Source organism: Leucopleurus acutus (assembly GCF_964270905.1).
Source record: "Leucopleurus acutus genome assembly, chromosome: 5".
In the NCBI taxonomy this organism is placed as follows: domain Eukaryota; kingdom Metazoa; phylum Chordata; class Mammalia; order Artiodactyla; family Delphinidae; genus Leucopleurus; species Leucopleurus acutus.
Window position 1 is genome coordinate 127,290,038 of NC_139147.1, and position 25,923 is coordinate 127,315,960.

General features: G+C 37.3%; 1 protein-coding gene across 5 annotated transcripts in view; it reads right to left on the reverse strand.

Annotated features, from left to right (window-relative positions):
- Positions 1–25,923, reverse strand: part of PPP2R3A (protein phosphatase 2 regulatory subunit B''alpha) — a 221,723-nt gene that overhangs the window by 19,149 nt on the left and 176,651 nt on the right. For all 5 annotated transcript variants that reach the window (XM_082840028.1, XM_082840025.1, XM_082840026.1 and 2 more), the window contains 3 exons: positions 8,504–8,679; positions 7,096–7,214; positions 5,316–5,422 (listed from right to left, as the gene is read on the reverse strand). In XM_082840028.1, the coding sequence (XP_082696154.1) occupies positions 5,316–5,422; positions 7,096–7,214; positions 8,504–8,679 (402 nt within the window). The remainder of the gene's footprint in view (positions 1–5,315; positions 5,423–7,095; positions 7,215–8,503; positions 8,680–25,923) is intronic.

Genomic DNA, 25,923 nt, shown 5'->3' on the forward strand with positions numbered 1-25,923 from the left:
AATTGGGGTATAGTTGTTTTACAATGTTGTGTTAGTTTCTACTGTATAGTGAAGTGAAGTGGAGTTCCCTGTGCAATATAGCAGGTTCTTGTTAGTTATCTATTTTATACATATTAGTTAGTGTATCTATTTCTTTTTGTGTTTAATTTGTGGGTAATCTTTCCTTTTCCCTCTCTGGTAGCTTTTCAGTTCTTTATCTTTTATGTTCTGAAATTTCACTCTACTACAGGGATTGGGAAACTACGATCGGTGGGCCAGATCTGTCTCACCACCTGTTTTGGTACAGCCCATGAGCTAAGAATGGTTTTACCTTTTTAAATTTGAAAACAAAATCAAAAGAAGAATATTTCGTGATGTGAACATGATCTGAAGTTAATATCTCAGTGTCTATTATTACAATTTTATTGGAACACAACCACATTCACTTGCTTACACATTATGTCTACTTTCACACCACCGTGGCAGAGCTAAGTAATTGTGACAGAGACCTGCAAAGCCTAAAATATTTACTACCTGGCCAGAAAAAATTTGCTGATTCCTGTTTCTTTGTATATTTTTATTTGTTTAAACAGCTAAAATTCTGGGAATTATTTGGCTATTATTTCTACTGGTTTCTATAAGGATTTCTTACTCCTGTATCACAATCAATATTCCAAATCAAAAACTTTTCAGATGTGTCCATTCTATTATTTAGCCCAATGATTGTGTTTTTTCATTAAGATTTTTTTTTCTTCTCATTTCCAGATACTGGAAAGATACTTGGCTGGCCTTGCCTGAAGAGTGTAATATTCTCTCTTATCTCTCTAAAAATAGACCTCCCTGGCGGTCCAGTGATTAAAGACTGTGCTTCCACTGCAGGGGGCACGGGTTCGATCCCTGGTTGAGGAATTAAGATCCCACATGCTGTGCGGTGCAGGAAAAAAAAAAAGTAAATATACCCATTTTGATGTCTTGTTCTGATTGTTGTAGTGAGTCTCCTTCCAGGGTTGAAAGTTCTTCCATTTGTTGAGTATTTTATTGGTTGATATTTGTCCACTTTACTATGTAGTAGAGAACAGACTGTTGCCTCTGCACTGTCTGCTTAGGAGAAAGCAATGTGGGGTTGCTAGTGTTTTAAATGGGAATAGGGGGATGGATGGGCCATGCTGCCCCAAGATCCCATACTCACTGCTTTTGTCTTTCCTTTATGGGTAGGATGGGATGTACAGGGTTCAACTTCCCGGGATGCTTCTTCTTCTGGTTTCTCTCTTGCTCTTGGTTTCAGTCAAATTAAGGTATGAATCATCTGTAAGTACTGCTCCCTTTATCTGTGGCAATTATCTTCCTCATCTTCCTTCATAGAACCTAAGCTCTGGCTCCCTCTTCAATCCGATTCCATCTGCTTTCCTTCTTTTAGTCCACTGAAAGTTTCTCCTATTACTTCAAGAGGTGCTCTGTATTTCTTATTTTTATATGGTATCAGAGACTGAAAACTACAGGATGCTTTGTTTACCTCCTTGAAATGAGAAGCTAGTCTGTATTACTGTTACTTTTTAGAAGTCCACTGAAGTTTTGTTTGTGGCCTAATATGTATTTTGTAAATGGTCTCTGGACAATAAACCACAAAGGTATCCATTTTCAGGGAATATTTTATTATGGCTGCAAATAACAGGTTTCAGTTTCTCCTTTTTATTCCTTTTGGAGTTTCTGCTTCAAGAATCTGATGTTATCAGGACAGCTTTTTTGGGGTGTTTAGTCTTTTTTAATTCAGCTTTTGTTGTCATTCTGTAGTTGAATACTTTTCTTTTAATAAGTGAGTTTGTTCCATTTATATTCACTGACTTAAAAGTATTTGTTTTAGTTCTCTCATCTCTATGCTGCGTGGTCTGTGTTTTTCTTTTTTGTGTGTACATGTTTTCTGATTGAATTAGAATATTTAGAGTCTGGCTTTGGTTTTTCAAGTGTTTAATTAATAGCCTTAAACCCTCAACTTGACTTATCAGCTTTAGAGGGTAGCTGTTGAGGCCCTGCTAATGAAACTTACACATATATTTCTTCCTCCTCTCTACATCCCACTTTTAGTTATATTATTTTTTCCAGAATATTATGTTCTGCCTCTATCCTTTTATATTTAAATGGATTGAACACTCACTATTATTTCTTTTCCACCATGGCCATTTCATTTCTGGGCTCTCTGTTTTGGTTCATCTCTTGGTTTTATGATTATGTCCTTTTTAAAGAAGAGCTCATGGGTGCTTTATTTCTTTCAGTTCTTGTATGTTTGAAAATATCCATTTGTGTTTTCATGTTTGAATGCCATCTTGGGTTAGTATAAAATTTTAGGATATAGAATTTCTTTCTCTGAGAAAGTTATAAATATTATTTTATGATCTTCTAGTATTTATTTTTACTGTGGAGGTACCTGAGGCAAGGCTGATTTTTTTTTCCTCTTTTGTCTGGTGACTTGCATTTTTTAAAAATGGAAAAAGCCCCCAAAGTAAACTTTTATTTATCTTTGAATTCTGTTAAATTCACCACACATCTATGGGGCCAGTCATCATCAGTATTTCCTGGATATGGTGTGACTTCTGACCTTTCAGATTCAGGTCTTCTTTTATTTCAAAAAAGCTTTTCTGTTATCTTTGAATATTTTTTTCTATTTCATTTGCTCCACTGTCTAGTATGTTTAGGTTAGATCCCTTTTGTTTTCCTTATATATACCTAATTTTCTGATAACTTTATTTTGTTCCTTTCTGTTCAGTTTTACTTGATATTTCAAAGCCTTCTTTCACATCTCTGTTTTTTCTTTGCTAGTTAAGAATTATACATCCACAAAATGATTTTTAATGGTTACATGGGATTGCACTGTGTATATGTAGGATAATTTTATTAATCTTCTTCTTATTAAATACTTAGATTGTCTCCAGTTTTCACTATTATAAACATCTACACATCTTCTTAACAGTAGTGATATTGCTTCATAAGATCAGTACACTTACCCCAATTCGTAGTAATGAAGCTCCCTGCCAAAAAACTCAATCATGCCTGTGAATCAACTTGCCTGTCTTTTCTGATGCACTCAGACTTAAGATAATCAATGAATGATGAATGATTTTAAGGGTTTCCTCTGGGTCTTTGACATAAAAATGAGGTCCCAGTTTTGTGGCTAAGCATATTAAGGAAATCTCTAGATTAAAGAAGGTGGTTTGGTGATGGCTTCTTCAGTACTCTCAAAAAAGATATTCAAGACTTAATGGTACAATCTCTATGGAGGACTATTTGACATTATCTACTGAGCTGGGTATTTTCTGTTTATCCCTCTAGATCTACTCTTCCCCTAGCTCTGTGCTCCAGGAGGCTGACCCAAATGGACCACACCATTGGGCTCTCTTGTCTTCTGGTTTCTGGTTGGAAGCTAAAGCGAAGTGCCTGCAGGATACTGAAGGATATGAGAATGAAACGGGATATTCTAGCAGCTCTCCCTCAGCTGGGTTGTCACAGGTTGGCTACATCCCATTACGAAGGTCACAAGTTCTGTCAGGTGACCCTCTCCATATAGCTCTTCTCTTTGGGTTCTGATGATGGTTTCACCTACTTGTCCTTTTAGGCCTAGGGATGAAATGCTCCCACCATACCTAGTTCTGGGTGTCTGCATCATTTCTTGTTGGTTTCTCTAAAATCCTCCTGTGTCTTTGCAAGTTTGCTATCTGTTTGCTATACACTAGAAATTTATCCCGCATATGTATAAAATGACACATAAGATTATTCACTGCAACATTATATCTCTAATATTTCACTATTTTCACTATAATGTTTGTGAACGGAGGAATGTAAAATAATGGTATAACTATATAGTGGAATATTATGCAGTTATAAAAAACTTAGCACATTCATCAAATATATTTATGGAATAATCTCCAATTTATTGATTTGTTTTTTCTCCAACCTTCAGTTATTCTTTTATTAATTTTTTCATACACCTCAGGGCCCCCCAAATATTTGTGATGCCTCATTTATACCTCAATGATCATAAAATACAAGTATCTGGTTCACCATGCTGCTCTCCCAATCTTTGTTGTTATCATTTTTAGCTTTATTGAAGTTTGATACAAAAAACTGTACACATTTAGTCAATACATCTTGATGATTTTGGATATATGCTTATATCTGTGATACCATCACCACAACCAAGGTACTAAACATATCCATTACCTCCAACATTTCCTTGTGTTTTTTTTTCCTTTTGTAGGAACACTTAACATAAGATCTATCTTCTTAACATATTTTAAAGTGCACAATACCATTTTTTAACTATAGATACTATGTTGTACAGCAGATCTCCAGAACTTATTCATCTTCTATAACAGAAACTTTATAAAAGTGTGGAAAAAGCAGGAAACTAAATAATGAGTATGGTACCACATGTGTAAGAGGAAGAAAGAAATAAAAGAATGTATATGTGTATTTGCTTTTATACATATACACATATGTATGTATATATGTGTGTTTGTGTATGAGAGAGAGAGAGTGTGAGAACACGTGGGAGGGAGTGGGGATGGAGTGTCTTTGGAAGGGTGCACAGAAAATGATAACAGTGGTTGCTTCTGGGGACAACTGGGTAGCAGGAAACTTACTATTTATTCTTTTATTTGAATATTAAATCAAATTAATATACTGCCTATTCAAAATGCATTACAATGCATTACATTAATAATAAAGATTAATTGAGAGGCTTAGAGAAACAATGACTAAGGAAGAATCATAGGAACTGCTAAAGGAATCGCTAGAAGATGAAAAGAGCCAGCAAATTATAGTTACTGAAATGTTCTAAGCAGTAAAAGTCTTGAATAACTTTAATTTCTTACCACAGTCCCTTTATGGAATTATACCCTATTATAAATCCTTGTAGAAGTTACTTCCTGTTCAGGGTTGAAAGCACCAAACCATGTCTGATAAAGATTTGTTTTAAACATGATGATCTTTACTACTTAAAAGAGCTTCAGTTCTAGCCTCCTCCTGTATTTATAAACAGGGTGTACTAACATCCCTAGCAAAGTAGTATGACTGCACAATGATCTCAGTTTTCAGTGAAAGGTACAACTCCATTAAAGGAAATGGCACATGAGAAGACTTTTCAGGAAATTAGTGAAGAAGGAAAGAGAAGACTGCTTGGGAAATATTCATTTAACTGAAGTTGGTTAAAATCACTCATTTTTATGATATTCAAAAATGGTAGAAATAGGAAAGGATTACTAGCTTGATTTTTTAAGGTGGTCCTAATGTGGTTATTACCCCTGTTAAAAAAAGTTCTACAAGACCAAGGCAGACTCACTCACCCTTCCTGGAACTGTGCTTGGGCAGACTCCTCTGCTACAAGGGTCTCATATTCCTCAGCAGCAAACCTGTCCCAGTCAGAGGGCTCAGGACTGTCATTCTCAACATCCTGATTGGGAAGAGGACAGCCACAGGAAACAAAATCAAAGACAAAGAATTGGAGATAGGTCATTACAAATGTTTTACATCACTGAAAAAAAACCTATCTGAAAAATGTTTCATTTAAACATGTTAAAAGTGGTGCTAAAGTAACATTCCTAAAGTGATTTTCTACACCGTGAATTACAAAATTATAAGGCTGTTCAGCAGCTAGACTGTTTAGGTCTAGATTCTTCAGCCTTGTTATCAGAGGCTCTTCTCTAGCCCCTTCTCCTCTGGCACTTTGCACAGCAGCTATCTGGAGTGACTTGTGGTTTGCTTATGCCCACCTGAAATGTACCATCCCTTCCTCTGACAAATTTTTATTGCTTCTTTCAAAGCCAGCTCAGATACCGTGTTATCTGTGTTATCTTTTAGAAACTGCCCTTCTCCCCCCAATCATTTCCTTCGCTATACTATGCTTGGTTGCCACCTTTTGCTCTTCTTTTTTCATCTCTGTATACCCATTCTTTATATACTGAGTCATCTCTATATAACCAGTGTCTTTTCAACACAGTGCTTGGAATTTACTGAGCACTTTCTGCACTTTCAGAATGTTGATAATTACCACCTCAGAAAAAAAAGGAAAATTTAAAGGTAAAAAATTTAAAGTAAAATTTATAACATAAATAAAAGAAATGAAGGGGGAAAAAGGGCATATATTTTCTTTTCCTTCTACAATACAGGCAGCATCTTGGATTATATGTTCTAGGTAAAATGATGTTTTTCCATGATGAAACTGAGTTAGTATTGCCCTAGGGTGTAAGGTTAGTTATGCCTAGAAGAATGCAAGTACCTAAATATTGACTACACAATGCCTTAATTACTGTATTTAATCCACTTTAAGAACTTCACCCCACCCTTTTAACATCTCTGAAATTGGCATGCATCTCAGACTTAAAATTGGCAATAATTTTTCTTGCTTAAAGGTATATAAAATAATGGGGCATCTTAAACTCAATGATATAATACTGACTTCAGGCTAGTGATAATGCATCTTGATATGCCCCAAGTTCCAGTGCAGAGTATTTGGTTTTAGAAGCTGATCTTTATATTCTTACAAGTACAGTTATGCAACATATGGAAGACAAAGAAAAGACTGAGAAAGTTTCCTGTACTTATACTCCTATAGGACTCAACTGAAACAGTTCTTTTCCATCAATATAATTTTTACTCTTTAAACAGGGGATTAGAAGAAGTGGTGATATTCTGCTTTTTGTTTGTTTGGTGTTTCTCTGGACATGGGTTTTCTGAGAGTCCACGGGTTTTTGTGTATGGGGAAGGGAGCTCACCCCTCTTCAGCTGTAGAATGTCTTCAAACTGATAGTCATGTACAGTGATCATTACTACTTGAAAAAGTGTTACATTATCTGAAGGTTGTCTTATTTTGGAGAGCATCTAGTTTTTATTACCTTGTCATCCCGAAATTGAATGGTACAGTTAAATCAAGCCCAATATACTTTCTAATACTATGGGAAGAGATGTGCTCTAGGTCCTTTATTCTCTCATTTCAGTATGTGATGAAATGTTTTAAATGTTACTTCTTTAAATACCAGAATTCCTGCAGACAGAGACCATTTTTATCTGTAGCACACAACCCCTGATACTGCAGCCCTCAAATAGAAGTTAAAACTATACTGGTACCTTCTGGACCGCAAAGGGATCTCTCTGTTCATGGTCTAAGTATTTCTCCAGGTTAAAGAAAGTGTCATAAAAGATGTGAGCCATTCTGCATCTCTTCAGATCTCGTAGAGTTATTTTGCCTGTGTAAGAACAAATCTGGTAAATTTCAAGAGCTGTTTCGGCAAGTGAAAAAAACTTTTACTGAAGTTTAAAAGTATGTGCATATGCTTATTTGATTATAAAAATTGATTTCTTTTTTTTTTGAGGTAAAGTTCACATAAAATTCACCATTTTAACCATTTTAAAGGCTACAACTTAGTGGCTTTTCGTACATTCACAATGTTGCAGAACCATTACCACTGTCACATTTCATAGCATTTTCTTCACCCCCAAAGGAAACTGTACCCATCAAGCAGTCCAACTCCATCTCCCCTCCCAAATCCTCAGCCCCTGGCAATCACTAATCTGCTTTCTGTTTCTATGGAAAAAGCCTATTTCTTTTTTTTTTCTTTAAACAATTTTTTAATTTATATTTTTTAATATTTTAATTTTATTGAAGTATAGTTGATTTACAATGTTGTGTTAGTTTCAGGTGTACAGCAAAGTGATTCAGTTATACATACACATGTATTCATTCTTTTTTAGATTCTTTTTTCATATAGGCTATCACAGAATATTGGGTAGAGTTCCCTGTGCTATACAGTAGGTCCCCATTGGTCATCTAGCTTAAGTATAGTAGCGTGCATGTGTTCATCCCAAGCTCCTGATTTATCCCTCCCCACCTTCCCCTCTGGTAACCATAAGTTTGTTTTTGATATCTATAAGTCTGCTTCTGTTTTATAAATAAGTTCATTTGTATCTTTTTTAAAAAAATTAGATTCCACATATAAGTGATATCATATATTTGTCTTTCTCTGTCTGACTTACTTCACTTATGATAATCTCTAGGTTCATCCATGTTGCTGCAAATGGCATTATTTCATTCTTTTTTATGGCTGAGTAATATTCCATTGTATACACGTACCACAACTTCTTTATTTATTCCTCTGTTGATGGGCATTTAGGATGCTTTCATGTCCTGGCTATTATAAATAGTGCTGCAATTAATACTGGGGTGCCTGTATCCTTTCAACTTATGGTTTTCTCTGGATATATGCCCAGGAGTGGGATTGCTGGATCATATGGTAGTTCTATTTTAAGTTGAAAAAGCCTATTTCTTAAACAGAATTTGCCATCAATTGTTGGTTCTATGCTAACAATAAAGGAGAAACTTAAATACTTCTGTATTTGGAAAGCCTGTATGGAAGACTCTGGGAAGTTAAATAATTTAGGACCATCCAGGATTATATCCCACACTCCGTTACAGTGCAACGGAGTTTGCATTGTACACCTAGGTGTACAATGCAAATGGCTCTTTATTCAATCTTACCATCGTTGGCTGGCTTCACCAGGTCAAGCATCTGGCACAGCAAATCATGGAATGGCAAGGGCTCAATGCCCATGGCTTCCATCCGTTCACACTGCTCCTCATAGAAGTATTCCAGCTCGTACATGGAGAGCACACCATCCCCATCCACATCCATGCAGCGGAACCAGTACTCAATGCTAGGAGATAAGGATACTCATTAGCAATGGCCCGTTAAAGGTCCTTTATTCACTCAGATTTATTATTGTTCATGTTTCTTTTAAAAGTTACATATGTGTATACTTTAGACTTAGACATAGTTTTACAAAATTTATCAGAAAAAATGGCAGACCTTTATTTTCTCTTCCCCAGATCCAACCATTTTCAACACCTGATTTTGGTTTTTATCTTTACATTTCAGTTAAGATGTCTATATTGCTCCTTTCTCATATTTCTGTTTTAAGGAGTGGATTAATTTTGCACTATGAAAGATGAGGTTTCAGCTGTTTTGCCACTCATTCCACCTTACCCACAGCCCTCCCCAGCCTCTTAATATATAGATAAATTACTCAACATTCAGAGTTTATAACTACATTTTCCTTTTCTCTTTTATTTGCTTAGTTTTTGGGGTACAGTACATGTTACTAATTCAACCCCAAAACCTCTACCAGTTTTCTACATCCATAATCAGTCCCATTAGGTATTCTATCAATTGCATTTCCTTGAAGTCTTTCTTGGTTCCTTCTGACTTACTCTCATCTAGACTGGTTGATCTCTAGGCCTGGTTCACAGTTTCACTCTAGGAATTCCCTTCACCTTTCTCCTGTTTCTTATATATCACATTTTCCTCATTCTTGGTTTACTTCCTTGTTTGGTGTAACACATCCTTCAGTAGCTTCCTAAAAGCTACATTTTTAGATCTTGGATCATTGAAAATACCTTTTATCTACTCCCAATGTAGTTGGTATTTATAGAATTATAGGTTGGTGGTTCTTTTCCTTCAGAATTTTAAAGGCACTGATCCATTGTCTTCCATTTATCCATTGTTGTTGAGAAGTCTAAAGCCACTGATCCTTTGACTGTAACCTGTTTTTTTTTTTTTTTTTTTTCTTTGAAGCCTATAGAGGTTTCTGGTGTTTTGAAATAATATGATGAGGTGCCTTGGTCTGTATCTAATTCACTTATTTTGCTGGGCTCAATCTGGAAACTAGTATTCTTTAGTTCTTGGACATTTTCTCAAATTATTTTGTTTCTTCCCTGCCTCTGTTTCCCCTTATCCATTCTATTTTTGTGGCATTCTTATAATTCAAATCTGCATGGTCCAATATGGTAGCCACTAGCTATATGTGGCTAGTCCAATCTGAGATGTCTTTAAGTGCAAATACACAACAGATTTTGAAGACTTAGGAAGAAAAAAAACAGTAAAACATCAATACTTTTATACTGAGTACATGTTGAAATAACATTTTAGATATATTGGGTTAAATAAGATACATAATTAATTTAAATCTTATGTTTCTTTTTACTTTTTTACTGTAGCTAATTTCATTAAAAAATTTTAAAACATTTTAACTAAAAATTGTATGTATTTAAGATATATAACAAAATAATGTGATATACACAGTGAAACGATTACTACAGTAAAGATGTAAAAACGATTACACAGTAAACGATTACTACAGTAAAGATGTAAAAACGATTACAGTAAAAACGATTACTACAGTAAAGATGATACTTAACATATCATCTCCTCACAGTGTTACCATTTTTTTTGGGGGGGGGGTAGGGATGAGAGGACCTGAACTCTACCCTCTCTAAGTAAATTTCCAGTATTTAACACAATATTATATTAAATGTATAGTCATTATATTGTACATTAGATCTCTAGATTTACTCATTCTATATAACTACAACTTTGTACCCTTTGACCAGCATCACCCCATTTCCCTCACACCCCCAGCCCCTGGTAACCACCATTCTACTCTCTGCTTCCATAAGTTTGACTTGTTTTTGATTCCCATATAAGTGAGATCATGCACTATTTGTCTTTCTGTGCCTGGTTTATTCCAATTAGCATTATGTCCTCCAGGTTCATCCATGTTGCAAATGATAGGATTTCCTTCTTTTTAAAGGCTGAGTAATATTCCACTGTGTGTGTATACATATACCACATTTTCTTTATCCATTTATTCTTTGAGGAACATTTAGGTTGATTCCATATTTTGGCTATTGTGATAATGCTGTAATGAACAAGGGAGTACAGTATCTCTTAAAGAGACTGACTTCAGAGTTATGGTTCAAGATGGTCAAGTAGAAAGATCCTGAACTCACCTCCTCCCAAGACATGCCAAATCTATAGCTACATATGGACCAATTTCCTCTGAAAAAAACTAAAAACTAGCTGAGTGACTCCTACATATTGGGCAAATGAGAAAAAACTCACACCTAAGTGGGTAGGAGATGCTGAGACACAATCTTGCTGTAAACCCCAACCCAGCACAATGACCCACAATCAGGTAGAAACTCAAAATCCAGAGCTTCTCCCTGAGGAGCAAAGAGTTTGAACCCCACATTGTGCACCCAAACTTTTAAAGACATACAACCGAGACAACTACCCCCAAGTCTAGATTTTTTCCCCTCCTTTTTAAAAATTGAAGTATAGTTGACATGTAATACTATATTAGTTTCAGGTGTACAACATAGTGATTTGACATTTATACATATTATGAATTGATCACCACAACATATCTAGTAACCATCTGTCACCAAAGTTATTACCATATTATTGACTATATTCCCTGTGCAATACAGTGCATCCACATGCCTTATTTATTTTATATCTGGAAGTTTGTACCTCTCAATTTCCCTTCATCTATTTCACCCAACCACCCCCTTACCCTCTGGTGACCACCACTGTGTTCTCCATATTGGTGAGTATGTTTCTGTCTTATTTTGTTTGGTTTTTAAATTCCACATATAAATGAAATCATATGGTATTTGTCTTTCTCTGTCAGACGTATTTCACTTAGCATAATACCCTTAAAGCCCATCCATGTTGTTTCAAATGGCAAGATTTCATTCCTTTTTTATGGCTGAGTAAAATTCCATTGTGTGTGTGTGTGTGTGTGTGTGTGTATCACAGCATCTTTAGCCACATATCTATCGATGGACACTTAGGTTACTTCCAAATGTTGGTTATTGTGAATAATGCTTCACTGAACGTTGGAGTGCACATATCTTTTCAAATTAGTGTTTTTATTTTCTTTGGGTAAATACCTGGAAGTAAAATTGCTGGATCATACAGCAGTTCTATTTTTAATTTTTTGACGGACTTCTACACTGTCTTCTGTAGTGGCTGCACCAATTTACATTCTCACCAAGAGTGCATAAGGGTTCCCTTTTCTCTATATCCTCACCAACACTTGTTATTTGTTGTCTCTTTGATAACAGCCATTCTGAAAGATGTGAGGATCTCATTGTGGTTTAGATTTGCATTCCCCTGATGATTAGTGATATTGAAGATCATTTCATGTGTCTGTTGGCCATCTGTATGCCTTCCTTGGAAAAATGTTTATTCATGCCCTCTGCTCACTTTTTAATCAGACTGTTTTTCTTGATATTGTGTGAGTTTTAAAATATATTTTAGATATTAACCCCTTATCAGATATATCATCTACAAGTATTTCTATTCAGTAAGTTCCCTTTATGTTTTGTTGATGGTTTCCTTTGCTGCACAAAACCTTTTTAGATTGATGTCTCATTTGTTTATTTTTGTTTGTTGCCCTTGCCTGAAGAGACAGATCCAAAAAAATATATATTGCTAAGACCAATGTAAAAGAGTATACAGCCTATGTTTTCTTCTAGGAGTTTCATGGTTTCAGGTCTCACATTTAAGTCTTCAATCCATTTTGAGTTTATATTTTGTATATAGCATAGAAAGTGATCCAGTTTCATTCTTTTGCATGTAGCTGTCAAGTTTCCCAACATCATTTATTGAAGAGACTGTCCTTTCCCAATTGTATCTTCTTGGCTCCACTGCTGTACATTAATTGACCATGTAAGAGTGGGCTTCTTTCTGGGCTCTCTATTCTGTTCCATTGATCTATGTGTCTATTTTTGTGCCAAGACCATACAGTTTTGATGACTGTAGCTTTGTAGCATAGTTTGAAATCAGGGTGTATGATACCTCCAGCTTTGTTCTTTCTTAATATCGCTTTGGTTTTCACAGTCTTTCGTGGTTCCAATACACATTTTAGGATTATTTGTCCCAATTCCATGAAAAATGCCATTGATACTCTGATAGGGATTGCACTGAATCTGTAGATTGCTTTGGATAGTATGGACATTTTAACAATATTAATTCTTATATCTTTCCATTCATTTATATTGTCTTCAGTTTCTTTCATCAGTGTTTGATAGTTTTCAGAGTATAGGTCTTTCACTTTCTTGGCAAAATTTGTTCCTGGCTATTTTGTTCTTTTGGTGGCAATTGTAAATATAATTGTTATGTTAATTTCTTTATGATAATTCATTATTTGTGTATAGAAATGCAATAGATTTCTGTATATTGATTTTGTATCCTGAAGTTTTACTGAATTCATTTATTAGTTCCAATAGTGTTTTGGTGGAGTCTTTAGGGTTTTCTATATATATTATCATATCATCTGCAAATAGTGACAGTCTTACTACTTCCTTTCCAATGTGGATACTTTTTATCTCTTTTTGTGTGATTGCTGTGGCTAGCACTTCCAATACTATGTTGAATAAAAGTGTCAATGGTGGAAATCTTTTTCGTGTTCCTGATGTTAGTGGAAAAGCGTTCAGCTTTTCACCGTTGAGTACTTTCTTAGCTGCTGGTTTGTCAAATATGGCCTTTATTATGTTGATACATGTTCCCTCTATATCCATTTTGTTGAGAGTTTTTATCAAAAATGGATACTGAATTTTGTCAAATGCTTTTTCTGCATCTAGTCACATGATCATGTGATTTTTATCCTTCACTTTGTTAATGTAGTATATCATGTTGATTGATTTGTGCATACAGAACCATCCGTGCATCTGTGGAATACACTTGATAATGGTGTATGGTTCTTTTACTATATGATTGAAATCAATTTGCTAATATTTTGTTGAGGATTTTTGCATTTTATGTTCATCGGACATATTGGCCTGTAATTTTTTTTGTAGTGTCTTTATCTGGTTTTGATATCAGTATAATGAATTTAGAATTGTTCCTTCCTTTTCAATTTTTTGGAATAGTTTGAGAAGGACAGGTATTAACTCTTCCTTAAGTTTGTTTGAATTTACCGTTGTCTGGTCCTGGGCTTGTTTGTTGGGCTTTTTTTTTTTTTAATTACTAATTCAGTTTCATTATTGGTAATCTGTTCAGATTTTCTATTTCTTCCTGATTCACTCTTGGAAGGTTGCATGTTTCTGGGAATTTATCCATTTCTCCTAGGCTGTTCAATTTGCTGGCAAATAACTGTAGTAATCTTTTATGATCCTTTGTATTTCTGTTGTGTCAGTTGTAACTTCTCTTTCATTTAGTTTTTTTCACTGATCTTTTTTTCCCCAGTCTTTATTTCATTTATTTCCATTCTGATCTCTATTATTTCCTTCTACTAACTTTGGGTGTTGTTTGTTCTTTTTCTAGTTTCTTTAGGTATAAGCTTAAATTGTTTATTTGAGGTTTTCCTTGTTTACTAAGGTAGGCCTGTAGTGCTATAAACTTCCCTCTTAGAACTGCTTTGCTGTGCTCCAGTTTTTGGAACACTGTGTTTCCATTTTCATTTGTCTCAAGGTATTTTTAAATTTCCTCTTTGATTTCTATATTGAATCATTGGTTGTTTAGAAGCATGTTGTTTAGCTTCTATGTGTCTGTGTTTTTCCCAGTTTTCTTCTTGTAATTGATTTCTACTTTCAGAAAAGGTGCTTGATATGATTTCAATCTTTCTAAATTTATTGAGACTTGTTTTGTGGCCTAACATGTGATCTACCCAAAGTATATTACATGTGCACTTGAAAAGAATGTGTATTATGCTATTTTTGGATGGAATGTTCTGTTAAGTGCACCTGTGTCATTTAAGGGCAATATTTCCGTATTGATTTTTCTGTCTGAATGATCTATCCATTGATGTAAGTGGGGTATTAAAGCCTCCTATTATTATTGTATTACTATCAGTTTCTTTCTTTATGTATGTTAATATTTGCTTTATGTATTTAGATGCTCCTATGTTGAGTGCAGAGATATTTGGAAGTGTTATATCCTCTTGTTTGATTGACCCCAAGGATCGTTATGTAATGACCTTCTTTGTCTCTTGTTACAGTCTTTGCTTTCAAGTCTGTTTTGCCTGATATTAGTATTCTAATACTAATATCATTAATATTAGATTTCCATTTCCATCTAATACTAATATCATTAGTATTCATTTCCATTTGCATGAAATATTTTTCTATCCCTTCACTTCCATTTAAAAAAATTTTATTTATTTATTTGTTATTTATGGCTGTGTTGGGTCTTCATTGCTGCACGTGGGTTTTCTCTAGTTGCATCGAGTGGGGGCTACTCTTCATTATGGTGCGTGGGCTTCTCATTGCAGTGGCTTCTCGTTGCGGAGCATAGGCTCTAGGTGTGCGGGCTTCAGTAGTTGTGGCACGTGGGCTCGGTAGTTCTGGCTCATAGGCTTAGCTGCTCCACGGCATGTGGGATCTTCCCAGACCAGGGCTCGAACCTGTGTCCCCTACATTGGCAGGTGGATTCTTAACCACTGCGCCACCAGGGAAGTCCCTATCCCTTTACTTTCATTCTGTGTGTGTGTCTTTAGATCTGAAGTGAGTCTTCTGTGAACCATATAAATGGGTCTTGTTTTTTTAATCCATTCAGCCACGCTTTGTCTTTTGATTGGAGCATTTAGTCCATTTACAATTAATGTAATTATTTTTTAAAAATATTTATTTTATTATTATTAATTTTTGGCTGTGTTGGGTCTTCATTGCCACGTGTGGGCTTTCTCTAGTTGCGGCAAGCAGGGGCTACTCTTTGTTGTGGTGCACAGGCTTCTCATTGCGGAGGCTTCTCTTGTTGTGGAGCACCAGCTGTAGGTGCGCGGGCTTCAGTAGTTGTAGCACGTGGGCTCAGTAGTTGTGGCTCGCGGGCTCTAGAGCGCAGTCTCAGTAGTTGTGGTGCACGGGCTTAATTGCTCCGCAGCATGTGGGATCTTCCTGGACCAGGGCTCAAACCTGTGTCCTCTGTGGCAGCAGATTCTTAACCACTGCACCACCAGGGAAGCCCCTAATGTAATTATTGACAGGTATGTACTTATTGCCATTTCGTTGTTTTTGTAGTTCTTCTCTGTTCCTTTCTTCTTTTGTTTCTTGTTCTCTTTCTTTCTGATTTGATGACTTTCTTCCATGTTATGTATGTATTCCTTTCTCTTTATTTTTTGTGTATCTGTTATACGTTTTTGGTTTGTGGTTACCATGAGGTTCATATACAACAGTCTGTGTATACAGCAGTCTGTTTAAACTGATGGTCATTTAAGTTTGAGTGCATTCTAAAAGCACTACATTTGCTGCCCCCGATATTTTATGTTTCTGACATATTTTGCATCTTTTTGTTTTACTACTTTTGTCTTTTAACCTTCGTACTAGCTTTGTAGGTGACTGACCTTTACTATATGTTTGCCTTTACCAATGAGATTTTTTTCTTACATGATTTTCTTGTTTCTAGTTATGGCCTTCACTTTTCTGTTTAAAGAAGTCCCTTTAACATTTCTTAATAAGGCTTATTTAGCGGTGATGAACTCCTTTAGCTTTTACTTGTCTGGGAAACCCTTTATCTCTACTTCAATTCTGAACAATAACCTTGCCAGGTAGAGTATTCTTGTTTGTAAGCTTTCTTTCTTTTAGTACTTTAAATATCATGTCAGTCCCTTCTGGCCTGTAAAGTTTCTGCTGACAAATTGGCTGATAGTCTTATGTGGGAGTCCCTTGTTGCTTTTCTCTTGTTGCCTTAAAGATTCTCTCTTTGTCTTTAACTTTTGAGATTTTAATTATAATGTATCTTGGTATGGGTGTCTTGGGTTCATCTTATAAAGGACTCCCTATGCTTTCTGCACTTGGATGTCTGTTTTGTTAGCCAGGTTAGGAAAGTTTTCAGTCATTTTTCTTCAAATAGGTTTTGAAGAAAACTTTTGCTCTCTCTTCTCCTTCTGAGACCCTTGTAATGTGAATGTTAGTACACATGATGTTGTCTCACAGGTCCCTTAAACTATCCTTAGTTTTTTTTTAAATTTAATCTAATTTTATTTATTATTATTTTTTGGCCACACCATGTGGCATGGGGAACTTCCCTGACCAGGGATCAAACCTGGGCCCCCTGCAGTGGAAGTGTGGAGTCTTAACCACTGGACTACCAGGGAAGTCCCAAACTATCCTCATTTTACAAATTATTATTATTATTTTTTGCTGTTTTGATTGGGTGACTTCCACTACCCTGTCTCAGATTGCTGATATATTCTTCTGCATCCTCTAGTCTGCTGATTCCCTCTGGTGTATTTTTCATTTCTGTTATTTTATTCTTCAGTTCTGATTGGTTCTTTTCTGTGTTTTCTATCTTGTTACTGTTCTCACTGAGTTCATCTATTTTTCTCCAGAGTCCAGTGAACAACTTTAAGACTATTGATTTGAACCCTTTATCTGGTTAATTGCTTATCTCCATTTTAATTTTTTTCTTTTGGTTTTGTCTTGTTTTCTTATTTGTCTCCTCATTTTGCCTAACTGTCTGTGTTTGTTTCTACATAATATGTGTATCAGCTACATCTCCCAGCCTTGAAAGACTGGTCTTATGTAGGTGTCCTGTGGGGCCCAGTGGCAACATCACCCCTGGTCACCAGAGCGAGGTGCTCCTGGTTATCCCCTGTATGCGCTGTGTAAGTTCTCTTGTTGTGGTTGGGCTGCAAGTGCTGTGGGTGCACTGGTAGATGGAGCTGGTCCCTGGTCTGGCTAGCTGAGTGGCTTGGCCGCAACTGCTGTTGACACCCTGGTGGGCAGGGCTAGTCCCCAGCCTGGCCATTCATGAGGACTGGCTGCGATTGCTGTGGGCACATTAGTGTGCAAGGATGGTCCCCTCTAGCAGGAGCCACTTTTGAGGGGCACTGGTGCTGGTTGGGGCCACCTGCCAGGTGGGGCAGGGTGGGAGTTGCTTTGGAGGGGATGGCTGAGGGTTGGTGGGTTGGGTGGGATGAGTTCTCAGAGGAATGCTGGGGATGGATGCCAGGTGTTAGGTAGGTTGATGGAGAATGACAGAAATGGTGCCTGCCAGAGCCAGGACAGCTGCGTGGAAGGAGAGCAAAAACAAAAAGGGAGCCCACCAGCACTTCTATCCCTGGAGAAAGTTTCACCAGAAACCTGCCCCTCTGGCACATGCCCTAAAATTAGTCAATGAATCTCCCTCTTGTATGATTCAGATTCTTTCCAAGCTGCTATCTCTGTGCTGGGACTCAGAGTGAGTTTGTGCAAGCTCTTCAAGAGTGGAGCCTTACTGGACAGCTACATGTAAAAGAATGGAATTAGAACACTCCCTAACACCACACGCACGCACACACACACACACACACACACAGCTACATGTAAAAGAATGGAATTAGAACACTCCCTAACACCACACACACGCGCACACACACACACACACACACACACACAGCTACATGTAAAAGAATGGAATTAGAACACTCCCTAACACCACACACACACACACACACACACACACACACACACACACACAGAGTGGAGCCTTAGGCTCTCCTGGACATAAGGCCCAGCTGATTTTCAAAGCCAGACATTGCAGGGGCTCATCTTCCCTGAGCAGGCCTGTGGGCTGTGAAGCCCGACATGGGGCTGGGGCCCCTTGCTCCTCAGGGGAAACCTCCTTGGTTACGATATCCCTCCTGCTTGTGGGATTGCCACACCAGGGGTATATGGGTTCTGCTGGACTGCATCTCTGCCTCTCCTACCTGTCTTGATGTGGCCTTTTATTTATATCTATGGTTGTAGAAAATCTGTCCTGCTAGTCTTCAGGCTGTTCTCAGAGACAGTTGTTCCATATGAAGTAGTTTTAGTGGCTCTGTGGGAGGAAATAAGCTTAGATTTTCTTTCTCTGCCATCTTGATCCGGACTCTCTCTGAAACACTTAGCTTTGAAAACCAATGAGGCTTGAGTCCATGAGATCTACAATGCTCTAGTGAAGTGAGAAAAGGCTCTTAAAGGGCTTGCATGCTTGGACTCACCTGCCCCAGGGCCAAGTACAGAAGCGGCTATTGAGATGCCCAGATTTTCTGTTAAGGAGGCTAATTTCCTTACCTTAAAGCCTCGGCCTAAGGGGCAAGCGTCTAATTTAACACATCTGGGGGCCTGCTGGGCTACTGTGAAAGGACAGACTAGCAGGCACCATGTTTACACTCTCCCTCTGCGCCTCACTCCAGCCACAGGGCACCAGTTTCCCACTCTCCCTCTGCCTTACAGAGCACCAGTATTTCTCAGAGGGAAGCTTTTACATAAGGCTGGTGCTCCAGTTTTTGTTGCTGCCACCCACAGGATGCCACTTGATTGCCTGGCTCTGGAGGCCAGCAGGGCCTGTGTTTCTGGGTTTCATGGGACCATAGCAATTGGAGACAGTTCTTAGCAGGCCACCACATCAGGGCACAGCACACATAGCAGACTGAAACACACTCCTTGTCTTTCAGTGAGAGGCCTATTTGCTTATCCACGAACTTGGGCCTAAGGGGCAGGCTGCTGGTTTGGCACACGTCTAGAGGCCTGTGGAGGAGCTCTCAGGGAATGAAGGCTGATGGATGCAGTCTTCGAGCTCCCCTCTGCCATATTCTAGCTGGTCAGTATCTCCCAGGAAGGAGCTTATAAACTTGTCTGACTCCTTAGTTATTGTGGCTGCCTCCAGGGACATCTCTAGATTGTCTGGCTCTGGTGGCCACCAGGGCTTATACTCGCGGGTTCCACAGGACTGTAACCAATGGAGAAAGAATTCTTAAAGAGCTACCAATCCCAGGGCACAGCAAGAGGCAACACACCCAGGAGCCCAGTCTCTCTGTTAAAGAAGCCTATTAGCTTACCATCAAAGCTGCAGTCAGAGAGGTAGAATTCTTAATTAATCACAGATCTAAGGGTAATCCCTTCCAGGGACCTCAAAGTCCCTTCATACTCTCCCTCTGCTGCACTCCAGCGTGCCAGTATCTCCTGGAGGGGAGTTTTTATATACGTCTGGAGCCCTGGTTTTTGTGGCTGCCACCCAGGGGACACCTTCTGATCACCTGGCTCTGGTGGCCAGAGAGGCTTGCATTCCCAGGTACCATGAGACTGTAACGACTGGAGAGACAGTTCATAGTAAGCGACCATGCTCAGAGCACTACACAAACAACAGAGTGAAATATAACCCCACCTAGTCTTTCTGTGAAAGAGGCCTAGTTGTGTGTGCTGGGTCACTGGCCTTAGTCACAGGCCTCAGGTTTGGCTCACATCTAGGGTCCTATGAAGGTGCTTTCAGGAACACAGGCTGATGGATGCCATCTTTGCACTCTTACTTTGCCTTGCATCAGCCTGCTGGTATCTCCCAGAAAGGAGTTTATATAGTCATCTGGCACCCCTGATGTTTTTCGATTGCTGCCCAGGAATACCTCCCAATTACTTAGTTCTGATGGCCAGTGGGGCTTATACTTGTGGTTCCACAGGACTGTATATATTTGCATAATTTAAGAGCTGCTGATGAGAGTCTGGCTTGTAATCAGCCTGAATCTAGGTGCTGACTGAGATCCTTCCTTTTGGGACACTGACCGGTCTTTGCATACCCTCAACTACAGGGAACCATCAAACTTAAAATAGGATGCTTGGATAAGTACAGAGATTTGACAGACAACCACGAGCTAGGGCAGGGTTGAACCATAAGGTTCATCTCCTATGTGAGGCCACTACTTCAAGACTGGGAGAGGTGTTTGTTTCATCTAATGCACAGAAACCAACACAGATAGTCAAGCAAAATGAAGAAAGAGAGGAATATGTTCCAAACTAAAGAACAAGAAAAAAAAAATCTCAGAAAAAATCCTTAATGAAATGGAGATAATTGACTTGCCTGATAAAGAGTTCAAAATAAGGGTCATAAAAACGCTCACCAAACTCAGAAGAAAAAAAGAATGAATACAGTGAGAACTTCAACGAAGACAGAAAGTATAAGAAAGTACTTAATAGAAGTCACAGAACTGAAGAATACAATAACTGAACTGAAATACACTAGAGGGGTTCAACAGCAGACTAGATGAAGCAAAGAAAAGATCAGTGAACTCAAAGATAGGGTAGTGGAACTCACACAATCAGAGGAGCAAAAACAAAACAAAAATATTGAAAAAAAGTGAAGACTGCTTAAAAGACTTATGGGACAGCAAACAGACCAACATTCCCATTACAGGGGTCTGAAAAGGAGAAGAGAAAGGAGCAGAAAACTTAATTGAAGAAATAATGGCTGAAAATATCCCTAACATGGGGAAAGAAACAGACATCTGGATCCAGGGAGCCCAGAGAGTTCCAAAAGAGAGTAGCCCAAAGAGATCCACAGGAACACATATTATAGTTAGTGTCAAAAGTTAAAGACAAGGAGAGCGTCTTAAAAGCAGCAAGAGGAAAACAACTAGCTACATACAAGGAAACCCCTATAAGTTGATTTTTCAGCAGAAAAATTGTAGACTGGAAGGGAGCAGGATGATATATTCAAAGTACTAAAAGAAAAAACTTCTAGCCAGGAGTACTCTACCAGGCAACGTTTTCATCAAGAATTATAGAAGAGATAAAGAGTTTTCCAGACAAGCAAAGCTTAGGGAGTTTATCACCACTAAACTTGCCTTACAAGAAATAAAAGAAAGGTACTTTTTTTTGAATTGAAGAAAAGAAAACAGTGCTGGACTTCCCTGGTGGCACAGTGGATAAGAATCTGCCTGTCAATGCAGGTAACATGGGTTCTATCCCTTGTCCGGGAAGATCCCACATGCCGTGGAGCAACTAAGCCGTGCACCACAACTAATGAGCCTGTGCTCTAGAGCCCATGAGCCACAACTACTGAGTCTGCGTGCCACAACTACTGAAGCCCATGTGCCTAGAGCCCGTGCTCTGCAACAAGAGAAGCCACCGCAAGGAGAAGCCCGTGCACCACAACGAAGAGTAGCCCCTGCTCACCACAACTAGAGAAAGCCTACGCACAGCAACGAAGACCCAACACAGCCAAAAATTAAAAAAAATAATAAAAAAATTTAAAAAATGGTACTAATTAGTAACAAGAAAACATATGAAAGTATAAATCTCACTGGTAGTGGCCAATATATAGTAAAGATGGTGAATTAATCACTTATAAAGCTAGTATGAAAGCTAAAAGATGAAAGTGGTAAAACTATATAATAATTGGTTAAGATATATACAAGATAAAAGATGTAAAATGTGACATCAAAAGCAAAACATGGCAGGAGACAGCAAAAATGTAGAGCTTTAAAATGCATTCAAGCTTAAGTTCCTATCAAGTTAAAATTGACTTAGTATAATTTGTTATATGTAAGCCTCATGGTACTCACAAAGCAATAACCCATAAAAGATAGACCAAAGATAAACAGAAAGGAATCTAAGCATACCATGAAAGAAAGTCATCACACCATAAAGAGAACATGAGAAGAATAAACAGAGAACTACAGCAACAATCAGAAAACAGTTAAAGAATGGTGGTAAGTACATACCTATCAACAATTTAAATGTAAATGGACTAAATTCTCCAATCAAAAGACACAGAGTGGCTAAGTGGATAAGAAAACAAGACCTATCTATATGTTGCATACAAAAAACTCACTGACTGTAAAGACACGCCCAGACTAAAAGTCATGGGATGGAAAAAGATTTCATGCAAATGGAAACAAAAGGAAAGCTGGGTTAGTTATACTTGTGTCAGACAAAAAACTTTATAATAAAAACTGTAATAAGAGAGAAAGAAGAGCATTACAGAATGATATAGAGATCAATCCAACAGGAGGACACATCATTTGTAAATATTTATGCACATAAATATATAAAGCAAATATTACCAGACTTAAATGTACAAATAAGCAGCAATACAATAATAGTAAGATACTTAGATACCACACTTTCATCAATGAATAGATCATCCAGACAGAAAATCATCAATAAGGAAACATCGGCCTTAAATGCCATGTTAGATCAGATGAACTTAACAGATACATACAAAACATTCTATCCAAAAGCAACAAAATACACATTCTTCACAAGTGCATGAGAAACTTTCCCCAAGACAGATCATACGTTAGGCTATAAAACAAGTCAGTATACTTAAGAAAGTTGAAATCATATCAAGCTTCTCTTCTGAGCACAACTGTATGAAACTATAAATTGATTACAAGAAGAAAACTGGAAAATTCTCAAATATGTAGTGATTAAACAACATGCTACTGAACAACTAATGTGTCAAAGAAGAAATAAAAGAAAGTAAAAAAATACCTTGAGACAAATCAAGATGGAAATACAACATACCAAAACTTAGAGGATACAGTGAAAAATGTTCTAAGGGGAAAATTCATAGCAATAAATGTCTATATCAAAACCCAAGAAAAACCTCAAATGAACAACTTTACTCCACCAGCAATGAGAGAAAGAACAAATGAAACCCAAAAGTAGTAGAAGGAAGGAAACAACAAAGATCAGAGCAGAAATAAATGAAAAAGAGACTAAAAAGACAATGAAAAGTCAATGAAACTAAGAACTGGTTCTTTGAAAAGATGAACAAAATTGACAAACCTGTAGCTATACTCCCAAACAGGAGAGAGAGAGAGGGAGACAGAACTCAAATAAAATCAGAAGTGACAGAAAAAACAGTAATAGTGATACTACAGAAACACGAAGGATTATAGGCGATTACTATGAACGATTATACACCAACAAACTTGACAACCTAGAAAAAAATGGATAAATTCCTAGAAACATACAACCTACCAAGACTTGAATTATGAAAAAAAGAAAATCTGAACTAATTACTAGTAAGGAGATTGAATCAGTAATGAAAAACCTCCCAACAAACAAAAGCTTAGGACCAGACAGGTTTACTGGTGAATTCTATCAAGCATCTGAAAAGAATACTAATCCTTCGCAAACTCTTCTAAAAAATAGGAGAAGAAGAAACATCCAAACTAATTTTGAGGTCAGCATTACCCCCAAATAACAAAACCAGACAAGGATACCACAAGAAAAGAAAATTGCAGGCCAATATTCCTGATGACTATAGATGAAAAAATCCTCAACAAAATATTAGCAAACTGAATTCAACAATAAAGTGAAAAGATCACAAACCAAGATCAGGTGGGATTTTTTCCAGGGATGCAAGAATGGTTCAACATCTGCAAATCAATCTACATGATACACCAAATTAACAAAAGGAAGGGTAAAAAACATATGATCATTTGAATAGATATGGAAAAATCATTTGACAAAATCCAACATCCATTTATTATAAAAACTCTCAACAAAGTGGGTATAGAGGGAACATACCTCAACATAATAAGGGCCGTATATAACAAGTCTACAGCTAACATCATACTCAATGGTGAAAAGCTGAAAGCTTTTCCTCTAAGACCAAGAACAAGAAAAGGGTACCCACTCTTGCTACTTTTATTCAATGTAGCACTGGAAGTCCTAGCCAGAGCAATTAGGCAAGAGGAAGAAATAAAAGCCATCCATATTTGAAATAAAGTAAAACTGTCACTATGTGCAGATGATATAATATTATATATAGAAAACCCTAAAGAATCCACCAAAGAACTGTAAGAAAACTAATAAATAAACTCAGTAAAAATGCAAGATACAAAATCAATATACAAAAATCTGTTGCATTTCTGTACAGTAACAGTGAACTAACAGAAAGAGAAATTAACAGCCCCATTTACAACTGCATCAAGAATGAAATAAAATACTTGGGAATAAATTTAAAGAGGTGAAAGATCTGTGCACTGAAAACCACAGGACACTGATGAGTGAAATTGAAGATACATATAAATGGAGATATTTCATTCTCATGGACTGGAATAATTGATGTTGTTAAAATGTCCATACTACCCAAAGCAATCTACAGATTAAATGAAATCCCTATCAAAATTCCAATGGCATTTTCCACATAAATAAAACAAATAATCCTAAAATTTGTATGGAATTATAAAAGATCCCAAATAGTCAAAGCAAACTTGAGCAAGAAGAACAAAACTGGAGCATCACACTACCTCATTTCAAAATATACTACGAAACTATAATAATCAAAACAGTATGATTGTCATAAAAACAGACACACAGATCAGTGGAACAGAATAGGGCCCAGAAATAAACCCACACATATATGGTCAATTGATTTATAACAAAGGAACCAAGAATATACAATGGGGAAAGGACAGTCTCTTCAATAAAGGGTGTTGTGAAGAATGGACAGCTTCATGCAAAAAAATGAAACTGGACCACTGTCTTACATCACATACAAAAACCAACTCAAAATGGGTTAAAGACTTGAATGTAAGACCTGAAACTGTAAAACTTCTAGCTTCTAGGCTGTGAGCTCCTTGACATTGGTCTTGGCAATAAATTTTTTTGGCTCTGACACCAAAAGCAAGCCAACAAAATAAAATAAACAAGTAAGCTACATTAAACTTAGAAGATTTTGCACAGCAAAGGAAACCATCAACAAAATAAAAGGCAACATACTGAATAAGAGAAAATATTTGCAAATTATATAGCTGATAAGGGGTTAATATTAAAAATATATAAAGGACTTATAAAACTCAACAGTAAGAAAACAAACTGAAAAAATGGCAGAGGATCTTTTTTTTTTTTTTTTTTTTTTTTTTTTTTTTTTGCGGTACGCGGGCCTCTCACCGCTGTGGCCTCTCCCGCTGCGGAGCACAGGCTCCGGACGCGCAGGCTCAGCGGCCATGGCTCACGGGCCCAGTCGCTCCACGGCACGTGGGATCTTCCCGGACCGGGGCACGAACCCGCGTCCCCTGCATCGGCAGGCGGACTCTCAACCACTGTGCCACCAGGGAAGCCCAGAGGATCTTAATAGACATTTTTCCAAGAAGACATACAAATGGCCAACAGGTACATGAAAAGATGCTGAACATCACTAATTATCAGGGAAATGAAAATCAAAACCACAGTGAGACACCTCACACCTGTCAGAGTGACTGTTATCAAAAAGACAAGAAATAACAAATATTGGCAAGGATGTGAAGAAAAGGGAACTCTTGTGTGCTGTGAAATGTAAATTAGTGCAGCACTATGGAACACAGCAGGGAGCTCCTTAAAAAATTGCCAATAGAACTACCATATGATCTAGCAGTTCCACTTCTGGGTAT